Source organism: Etheostoma cragini, chromosome 15 (assembly GCF_013103735.1).
Source record: "Etheostoma cragini isolate CJK2018 chromosome 15, CSU_Ecrag_1.0, whole genome shotgun sequence".
NCBI classification, from domain to species: domain Eukaryota; kingdom Metazoa; phylum Chordata; class Actinopteri; order Perciformes; family Percidae; genus Etheostoma; species Etheostoma cragini.
The window spans coordinates 16,590,189-16,601,131 of NC_048421.1; the positions used below are offsets into that span (position 1 = coordinate 16,590,189).

Genomic DNA, 10,943 nt, shown 5'->3' on the forward strand with positions numbered 1-10,943 from the left:
TTCTTTTTTTGTTATTTTTTTAAACAGATGGATGGCAGTGGTTAGAGAAATATTTACATTGAAGGGATTGTTGAACTGAAGGTTTGCAGGAATAGTTATGGTGCCATAGAGGATGTAAATAAAGTTGACCTACAGTACATAGGATCCTGTTCTACTCAACATGTCCCCTCATTTCTCATTTGTGGACAGGTCATCTGGATGCCTGTGACAAAAAAGAAAACTTCAATGTCGTCTCAAACAAAGGCACAGAAGACAGAAATGCTAGTAATGTTGAGGATGTATTTATTGTCATGTTTAATGTTGTGAGTGATTGTGTGCCTTAGTAGTGTAGTGAAATGTGTCACTGTTCTATATGTGGCCTCCCTGTTTTCAGTCTCCCTCGGGCTGCAAACCATCAAGTCCAGAGTGTTTCTCCCCAAATTTTTCTGTCATTGGAATAAATATGGAGGGATGTACACAGAAAAAAGAGGGAGAAAAATTAACAATACAACCAGACACCATTTTGTCTCTGACAAAACGACACATGGGGAGCATTTTGTTGTTTTAAATTCAATTACATTTCTTGTGTCTGTGGTTGGTTTTTGCAAAAAGCAGGCACAACATTATCGATAAACTGGTGTCGTAAAAACATGCAATACCCGGCGGTGCCCGTGCACAGGTCCTGCAGACCAAATGTCTGTAAAATTTGTATTATTTTGAAACGGAGAAAATCCTACGCATGTATTTTATTTCGCCAAATTTCAGCATGGGTACGAACTTAAGTTCATTAACCCATTAGAATGTGATTTGAACTATCCTAAGAGAATGAAGGATGATTTTTGCACTTGTTTTTGTCAGACAACTACCACTGAAGTCAACCACTCCGTTAGTTTAGTGATGTAGAAAATGGGAGTCTCAACAGGCCGCTTTCATACTTTGAAATCTGCTTCGAGGACCTATAGGAAGCCACTTGACTGGAGGTGCCAGGTGTGCCAATGTAGCATTAACCTCTGATCTTTGACGTTTAGGCTCTGATGTATTTATGTACAAAGTGGTTAATTTAATCAAATATAGTATATTATGAATTATTATTATTATTATTTTGGATCTGACTATTTTTCTATGTGAGTAAGAGACACCTGGTTGACTGGAATGATGGCTGACTACACAGTATAGTTGCGGGGGGGGGGGCATTTGTGTTTATTTTAATTTGATTATTTTCTGTGCACGCTAAGTCCTGATTTTCACAACAAACTCGATGCATGTCTTTGCTATTTTTTAAGTTTACTGGCACTGTTGGTGTGGTCAACTATAGGTTCATGGGTCTCCAGTTTACTAAAGTGCAGTATTACTTTGAAAAATGGGCCTCCAACAGAATAAACAGTAAGATGAGTGATTCAGACAGAATTTCTGGGAGTTTTAGGTCATGATCGTACTGTAATATATACTAAGAGGTGATTTAGGAGCTTTGAATAGTTCTTTAATTTAAGTATGAGTATGTCTGTCTCACCAAATTGTGTTGTAAGATTCATGATGACTTATGGACTAACTCCCTAACCTATTTACACTCAGTGTCTGTACTGTAACATATTTATGCATACATTAAACTGCACTGAACCCCATAAGTATACGAGGAATAGTGCCAGGTAGTTGGTATAAAACCATTTGATGATAAGAAACATTGCTCTCTAACTGTACTGTTTTTGTAGTTAAGGATTGGAGGGACTATCGTGTAATTGTAGCCAACATGTCCTGCATATTTGTTGTTTTTCACTTATTTCAGGTCTTCACATGGGTGTCATTTAAAAATATAAATTCCACACTCACTCTCTTCCTCTATTTTGACTCCAGTGCATCCATAGGCACAGATGAGTGTGGTGTTAGTAAAGAGAACCTGAGCACATCTATGCAAACCATCCTCCATCATGGCGGTTGATGGCATGTGGTGACAGAAGCACTGATTTCACCTCTTGTTGTGATGTTTAGATTGGGGCCATGGGAAATAAGATTTTTGTGCGTCAGTAGGTCTTTATCTGAGCACACTTTCATGCCTGTAGGGTACAATATTTTATGAGCAATATGTCCTCGCATCTCATTTCTTGTATTTGAGAGGGCTCGAGATGCCGTGATCAAATTAATAATCTCTCTAACTTGTGGAGTCGGCACAATATCGAGGACAAATCAAGAAATCCATTTCTAACTAGGTCCTTTGTGCATTTCTGCATTGATCCTGAAACTGTCGTTCTTGATTTCAGTTGATTGGGAATGAATACCCACTAATGCAAATATTTAAAGAAGTGTTTCAGCTGTTTTTTCTCCCCTTGCCGTTATGTCTTTTGTGTTTTTAAGTTTACATTGTCACTCTCTCTGGGGAAAGTGAAATAAAATCATAGCTAATTGAATTCATTCCTACAGATCTACAACTGATGTATTTAATTGATGATAATGACATTTGTGATGAGTAATAAACCATAATATATTACATCATCGTGTGTTTTTTGTCTTTCTTGGGGTTTGTCCTATGGAAATGTGGAAAATGTTCTGTTGTCTATCGTGATTCATCTTAGTAGTGAGAGGAATTCAACCTGAAGATCATTGCGTGTTTGTTTTGGAAAATGTTGATCATATCTTTGGAAACATTTAATTTTTACATGGGAAAGCCAGCTGTCACTGCTATAATATACATGGTTTGGTCCTTTATTTAGTGCAGAAATATATATTAGGTGCTGATTTATGGGGATTAGATTTAACTTTCAGGCTCCATTTTGTACATGCTGATGTAAAGACGTCCCACTAGATGTTGCTACATGTGCATTCGTGAGGGATTTGGATATCTGTTTCACCAAACTTGTTTCTTCCCACAGAGCCACTGAACAGAGACATTATTTTACAAAAGGAAAGCGGTTTTATTCACAGTTTGTCCCTTTTGTTCATTACAGAGGAAAGGCTAGGAAGAGTTCAACTTATGGAAAAAAAGATGATTTAATGGTTGCAGGAAGGAGTGAAGGGAAAGAAATCGAAGACTTGAATGTTTTCTTTCGACCCTTTCTCTCAACTCCTTCAGTCTTTTTCTTTTTCACTTTTCAAGGAAAAAGTTGTCGCCACTTTAAGGAGGTAACTTCCTTCTTTCTAACCTACAAATGCTCTCCCTCCTCTCACCTTTTTTTCGAGAGGACATCTTCAAAATTTGGAATGAGGTCCTCACATATTCCTGCGCCCCCCTTTTCCAAAAGAAAACCTGTCTTCGGCTCAGATACTGAGGGAAGCAGAGGGACACATTTCATCTACACAACCACCTCGAAGGTTGAAGTGACAGAGCTGACAGAAATATTGAGGTGAGAAGACAGAAGATGGTTGGAGGAAAAAAGGTTTTTGAGAAAGGTTTGTTGATTATGAAATAATGTTACAGGATCATTTTATTAAAAAATCACCCTTATTTACCATAAGCAAACATAGACACCCCATGTGCATCAGCCCCCTCGTGTCAGTGTGACAAGTCTTTGGTTTGAATATGAACGGCAGAGCACATAGGTTTACACAAGAGGTAAGCAAAGAAGGAAGAGGAGGAAAGAAAAGCGCAGGGAAGGCATGATAGGAAAGGGATTGCTGTCTTTCTTGTCTTCTAGCTTTGTCCTTACTCCTCCTTCTCCTCTCCGTGTGTGATGACATAGCAGATGTTCTTGTAGTCTACGTTGCCAGCAACATCTGGGGGGAAGGCGGCCCACATGTTCTTAATCTAAGGGGGGAAAAAGGAGCATTGGAAATTCAGCATGTAAGGACAGGTACTGTCTCACTGACCACCATGTTTTTGAGTTAAGTCAAGTTGTCTTCTCACTCTTAAAAAAAGTGTTAAAAGTTAAGACAGCTCTAATTAGGAAGCTTCTTAACCCTTGTGTTTTCTTCCTGTCAAAAATCAGTCTTGAAAATCAACACTTTAGTTGATTTTTTTTTAATCAATGTTTTTAACCTTTTCTCATGTTAACACTTTTTTCAATGTTTTTCACTTTTTTAACACTTAACACTACATAACACTAACTTGGATAGTGACAGACTGGAATATGTCAACTTTTACTCAATACCATTTCAAAACCACTTCAACATTTTTCTCCAAATGCTAATAAGATAAGAGATCTGTACTTGCCAAAGAGCGTCATGTAGAATAAATCATGTTATTAGGTTAATTAAAAAGAACATTGACATAGGAAAAAGTGTGAATTTGAACCGAGGAAAACGTAAGGGTTTAAAAAATTGTTTAGATTTTAGACCAGGTCAACCTTTAAGGTTTGGACAACTACAACTATATTATGAAATGTATATCCCACGTGGATCCCATGCTTCGTTCTTTTCCCTTTCTTTTGTAAATTGTATTTAATGAATTCAATATTTCTATGACTGTTAAATGAAGTCACAAAAACAAATCTACGTGTTGCAGGTGGATGATTGGCTGACCATTAGCACTTCAGGATATGATAAACATTAGAAAAACCAGTCTGCCAAAAACATGAAGTATTCCTCTAACAGGTTGGTGATTTTACCTCCTCCGCTGAGAACCTGTCGCACTGAGTGGTCAGGAGCTCCTGAAGGCTAGAATAAGCAAACAGGCACATTTTGGGCGTCAAAATCTTAATTGGTCCTATTTGAACAAGAATGTTGCATTAAGATACATATGCATGTTTTTTAAAAGCTCACAATTCCTTCTTGATGCTTCCAGTAGCCTCTGGGTCCAGGACTTTGAAGGCGGCAAGAATGACGTCCTCGGGGTCAGCACCTGGGGAGGACATGAACAGGACAGGCTGGTTTACCTTTACACTGACTGACAGTGGTGGGTAAAGCTTTTAAAATGTAAAGTAAAAGTATAAGCAACAATGTGTAATTAAAGCAAAAGTAAATATTCTCATTATACAGAACAGCCTGAATCGATGTTATGTTGTTATCATATTATGTGATCATGATCATTAATGTATTGATATTTAATGTTGTAGTTGGTCATTCTAAACTACTTCTAACACTGTTGGGTACTTTAATCTTTAACAATGCATAACATGTTATAAACTGACAATGTACTTTATGTATAAAATCTTAAAAGTAACTGTTACTGTGAATGCAATGGAGTAAAAAGTAGAAGTTTTACCTCTGAAATGTAGTTGAGGTATAAACAAGCATTAAATTGAAGTACTCAAGTACAACTACCACCAAAGTGTACTTAATTAAAGTACAGTACCCAACTAGCTATACTAAGGTCACCTTAGTATAGCTAGTTGGGTACTGTACTTTAATTAAGTGGTCTCTAGATACTTTAGTCAACCTCAGTATAATGTAAATAATGTCAAAACAACAATTTGGGAGCAACAGTTGATGAAAACTAGACACTCACCCTTCAGCTTCTCTCCGAACATGGTGAGGAAGACAGTGAAGTTGATGGGGCCGCTTGCCTCCTTGATCATGGCCTCCAGCTCCTCATTCTTCACGTTCAGCTGGCCTGAAACACCCCCCAAAAAAAACTGGATTAGCACGAGACACCGTGAAATCCATGCCTTTCTACTGTAGATTTATCCCACCACCACTCACCCATTGAAGCCAGCACGTCCCTCAGGTCATCTTTGCTGATGATACCATCTCTGTTCTGGTCAATGATTGTGAAAGCCTACAAAGAAGAGAAACAGACTGTGTTTAGTACTTGAAGAAAGCTCTTAGGCGATACGGAAAGTAGGGTTGTGTGGATGGACAGGGTGAGACCTCTTTATACTTTTAGGGAGTCCACTGTCATCACTTTGTCCATTAGAGTGGCAGCTGGCTAGTATCTCTGCTTTACAAGTGTTGGTAAAGGATATTGTGCAAGAAAGAGGCTGCACCTGTTAATTGTAGATGCGTTGGTGGAGTGTGTGTGTGTGTGTGTGTGTGTGGTGGTGGGGGGGGGTTGTGTCACGCAAGTCTTTTCTTTCATGTTAATTTAGGAAAGTATCATTAGGGAACAGCTGTCTGATCAGTTCACCATGCGACTTACATCGATGAAACTTAAGATAAGCTATTGGACTTGAACTTGAACTCTCCTGTCATGCCACATCTCTGCTTCCTACTCTCCCTTTCACCCCCCCCCCCCCCCCCCCCCCCCCCCCCCCCCCCCCCCCCCCCCCCCCCCCCCCCCCCCCCCCCCCCCCCCCCCCCCCCCCCCCCCCCCCCCCCCCCCCCCCCCCACCCCCCACCCCCCCCACCCCCCACCCCCTCCCCCGACACACACACACCCACACCCACTGCTATCTTTCTATTGATGCAATGTGCTAAGATCACCGTGATCATCATGCCAGACGTTCCGAAAGTTGCACTCAAGACATCCGTATCACTTATCACACAAGGCATGTTTCCTATTCGCAGCACATATCCCTTGACAACCCATTGAAAACCCTGACACCATCATTATCCAATCTCTTGGCAGCACATACTTGTAAAATCTCTCTGTCCTTACTGAACTCCAACACACGCCCTTCATGCCTTACTTACTTACTTATTGCTCTGCTCATCAAATCACCTTTGAACTAATTTTGAGATTGAACACATAAAACTGAAGTTTAAGTTCTGTTCTGCGATACAATACGCGATACAGTACGGCTATCGAGGTCCTGCATTAAGCAGAGGGCTGAGTGACAGCTGGTCGGGGAGGTCGAAGGTGAACAAAATGTGGAAAGGTTCAGATGGTGACAGAAATTTCAGAGCTCCTCCAAATGACATTCTCATGATGATTATATTGTCATCTGAGTAGAGGGGGTGCACGGGAAATAGCAACAGCTATGAAAATGGATCCGGGAACTTCTAACCAAAGTCTAATTTTGGTTACCGGCTCCAAGAAATTTAACTCAAATTACACCAGCTTCAGTTGGGAATCTGAGGCTCTTTAGGTCTATCTATTGATTATTAACCAGAAGTTGTTAAATGCTTCCTGACGCTGCCACGAATGATGCTCACACAGTAGAATAAAAGAGGGAATATTGCTGTGTGGCTGGACCAACCTCACCTCTTTGTACTCCTGAATCTGGCTCTGCTCAAACATGGAGAACACATTGGAGGAGCCGCTATCTCCTCCTCCTGCCCTCCTCTTTGCCTTCTTTGGTGCCTGGAGGACAAACACAAGAGGGAAATATTTAAGTAAATCAGTTAGATTTAGGCTAAAAACTCATAATGATGCTACTAAGTGGGCAAATGTTCCCAACCTTTGTAGCTCATGACGCCTTAAGATTAAGTGATGTAAACTTGCATCAACGCACCAAAAAGAGGAATTTGTCTTTATGAACTTCTTTCATTTAAATTGTTTACTGCTTTAGCGGATCCTACAAATTCAGGTGCATGCATTTGGTTTGGTAGCAGGAAAACGTGTTTAAAAAAACAAAACATTTTCTTTAATTTGACCCTCTAGATGTTTGAGTTTGGCATGCAATCGGAAGTGCATTATGCAAAACAAAATTTAACACATTAAAACTCAAGCACCCTTAAAACTACATTACCAAGAACTGTAATTATCCAAAACAAATCCACAAGAAAATTGTCCAAAATCGTTTCATCTACTAGAAGTGATGACAATTGTTTTTTTAAATGAATCAAAAAGCTGAGTTAATCCATAAGGTTGATTCCCCTGTAGATGTTTCCACCAGCAGAGAGGCAGAGATGTGTGAAGTACTCACCATCTTGAGACGGTATGAGTGGAGGTTTGGCTGATCAAGAAGGAGAAGATAGTGTGAAGCCGCAATGTACCAACATCCCCGGGGGCTTATATACCCCTCTGCAGGCCAATCTAACTTTAGCCACAGCCTTAAGTTTGGATGGGGATAAAAAAAGTGAGAGAGGCTCAGAGGGAAAGAGAGAGAGAGGGAGAGAGAGGAGGATCAAGGATAAACTGATGGCAAAAGTGAAGGAGACAGAATGGTGTCCATGAGTATCACTTTACAGGAGTTTAGAAATAGACCCAGGAGTCTTGGAATTAAGTAAACCTGATAGCTGAGGGACCATGCTGCAGGTTTGCAGTCTCACGTGGACTAATAAGGACATTCGGGACATAGATGCTTGTTGGACCACTGGACACTGTCTGTCCACCGTCCTACTGTCCACCTCCCTCTGCCTGCAGAGAGGCACAGCAGCTACTCGCTGACTTTATTTTGGGTTTGTGATGTCCATTGCTAAATCACGGCCTGAGATGCAGGCATTCTATAAGATCAGCAACGGATGGAGCTGTTACCCTGTATGTGCACAGCTCCACTCGCTTATTTAAAGTCGATGTGATGGTAATGTTAAATTTAGGATTTTCCCATAGAGGTTATGATGGCAGGGGCTCTTCATTAATACCAAGTATGTATTATTGCATTAAGCTCATTCCAAAATAGCATCTCATTAAAATATCTCTTCACACAACAAACAAAATGGAAGAACAAATGTTTCTAGTTTGTCTTTAAAAATAGGCAAATATGTAAAATAACTGTAATAATAATAATAATAATTTATGATAACAATAATAAGTAATGTTGTCACTGTAAAAAGTAATTATTACACAGAACTGTATGTATGGATGAGTATGTATTACATACTGCAATACTTCACTTCATGAAGGAAACATCTTTGTTAATTTTTCCTTCCTTTTTTAGCTACCTTTTTGTTCTACTCTATTGTGATGAATTAGGGGTATTGACATAATTAATTAATTTAATCAATGACAATAAAGTATAACTGCAATTTCAGGTGTGACTGCTTTAAAAGGGTATAAAAAACAACACAGTTTCTAATCCCACAATCTCACCGTTCAATATAATATTATTTTAATATAATACTGTTGAAAGTTGTAATGAACTGCAATGACTAAGAATAACTTCATGTTAACCAACCACTACTCATAACCATCATCAGGGTTAAATCCCTAATTTAGAAAATGTGAAACAAAAATAACTTGTGTGTCATGGGACACAGAAGCAATCGAAGTACATTGGGCTACAACAAGAAATAAATAAAAATATTCCAATACAATGAAAGGTATTGTTTAAACTCCTACTCAAGCGAAAATACAGTATGATCAGCAAAAAGTACTTTAAGTACTGAAAGTAACAGTGCCTCTTCTGCAAAAAAAATTGACTGGTATTTACAGTTTGGCAGTTTTGCCCAGGGGTTCTGAGTTTTTTTCTTGAGGACAGAGTTCTGCCGTCAGCGTTAAATGCCAACCAAGTGGAGGCCTCATTAACCCCTAGCTGCAGTCCTGCTTTCTTTCGGCATAAAGGTGTGTGTTTGGTGATTGGCTGTAGTCATAAACACTTTCCCACCTGTTTGCCCCCCCCCCCCCGCGCTTTCTATACCCACCATTCCTCCCCCTAAAATATATACGAGGATCACTTGGCAGGGTGATGGCAGCCGACATTCCCATAAGTGCGTAAAGGGGCAGCTGAGGGCGACCAAAATAGCTAAATTAACTTGATAGTCTGCCAATGTGCCGGACCCTGAGAACAAAATGCTTTTCTTCATTAGTTTTTTCATGTGTTATATCCAAATTTACCTCACAGATTATCTGTATTCATTTCATTAATAACCATGTTAATCTTTTCTATTGGAGGACTTTATTTTTGCAGCTTCGCTCAGCTCTCTGGTCGTGATTGTTTGTGTTTCCACTGATCTCTCAATCATGTGTCATGTCCCTGTTCTTTTCACTCCTGCAGTAATTCTGATTTGACACACAGTTGTTTATCTTGGGTGTTCAGGACATCCAGAGCCCCAGACCTCCCCTTGTGTTTCTGTTGATCTTTGACCGCAGGTTCACTTGATTATCACCACCTTGTCATAGGAATGAAATATATCACACAGCACATGTTTTGACAATGATGTCTACTTTTAAACAATACTAGGTTAATACTGAGAGACTCCATGAAATGTTTTTTCACTTTGGAGTTACATTCAATATTAAACAAAATTCCTCACATTTCAACTTTAAAATGTCCCTTAAACTTGATATATTATACTGATGGTGGAATGTCTATGGAAGCAGTAATTTTAAAGGGTAAAAGAACAGAACATGACTTTTAAAAAGATCATGTTCAAGCCTGAAATGTAATTTAAGGTGTACAAGTGTAGCCTAATCCCAGCACTGGAAATCCAGACCCAAATCCAAAAGATTAAGGGTCTGCCATCTCGAGGGGCGGCACCAAGCGTGCATTTGAAAATCTCACTGCACACAAATTGGATAACACTACGACCAATCACAACAACACACAGGGTGACGTATTCAGAGCCCCATGCGCTTAGCTACCAGCGGAGATAACTGCTAGAATAAACTGTCCTCATCTGTTTAGCTCTGTCCTGCATTTAGAAATAAATAAGTTTAAAAAAGAGAGAAAAATAATAGCTCTCTTTCTAAACTCCTAAATATCTTTTCTCATTGCAAGAGCGTTTGGCCCACTCATTTTTATGAGTCCGTTATCGTTGCGAATAAGCTTTGTCATCTCAAACTGTTCACAGACGTGTCAGTTGTAAAAAAAATGTGTTCACAATGTGTTTACACGCTGCTGAAAATGTTTACATACAAATCTGAGGACATTTCAGGGGGACAATGCTGAAATGTGACACATGTAGCCACACTCCTCTGAAGCCATATATCACTTTTTAGGTGATTGGTATGTCTGTCTGTAGAAGCAGGAATGTGGAGAAGCTCCCAGCTTGTTATATGGAGGCCTCATGGAACGTCCGTGACCCGTCAGACGACAGGGTTGTATGTTATACTCTGGCGTGTGCATGTACCTATCAGCCTCAGGTTGCCCTGTTTTGTTATTTGACTCCACATGATTGTGCTACATGAATAACCACACAGTAAATTATACGTTTAGGGCAGGTCAGATGTTAACGTTTGCTTTTGTAGTCTGATTGCACTGAACTAAGGGGAGGCTGAATGAACAATTTAAATATAAAGCTTATTAAACTTTGGCACTTTCTTGAATATGCACTTG

The 10,943-nt window shown here is 39.6% G+C and overlaps 1 protein-coding gene across 1 annotated transcript; it reads right to left on the reverse strand.

Moving 5' to 3' along the window:
- Positions 1–2,864: 2,864 nt before the first annotated feature.
- mylpfa (myosin light chain, phosphorylatable, fast skeletal muscle a) lies at positions 2,865–7,809 on the reverse strand. Its single transcript, XM_034895062.1, has 7 exons — positions 7,653–7,809; positions 6,989–7,087; positions 5,548–5,623; positions 5,354–5,458; positions 4,669–4,747; positions 4,515–4,563; positions 2,865–3,715 (listed from the first exon to the last, which is right to left on the reverse strand). The coding sequence occupies exons 1-7, from the start codon at positions 7,653–7,655 to the stop codon at positions 3,614–3,616; spliced, it is 513 nt and encodes a 170-aa protein (XP_034750953.1). The 5' UTR covers positions 7,656–7,809; the 3' UTR covers positions 2,865–3,613.
- Between the last annotated feature and the right edge of the window lie 3,134 nt (positions 7,810–10,943).

What these genes read in the sequence shown, in the direction of transcription:
- mylpfa (XM_034895062.1), bottom strand. An exon ending in GTTCGGAGAGAAGCTGAAGG is followed by an intron (nt 4,748 to 5,353) that starts GTGAGTGTCTAG and finishes TGTCCTCCCCAG; the next exon opens with GTGCTGACCCCGAGGACGTC. An exon ending in GGAAGCATCAAGAAGGAATT is followed by an intron (nt 4,564 to 4,668) that starts GTGAGCTTTTAA and finishes TGCTTATTCTAG; the next exon opens with CCTTCAGGAGCTCCTGACCA.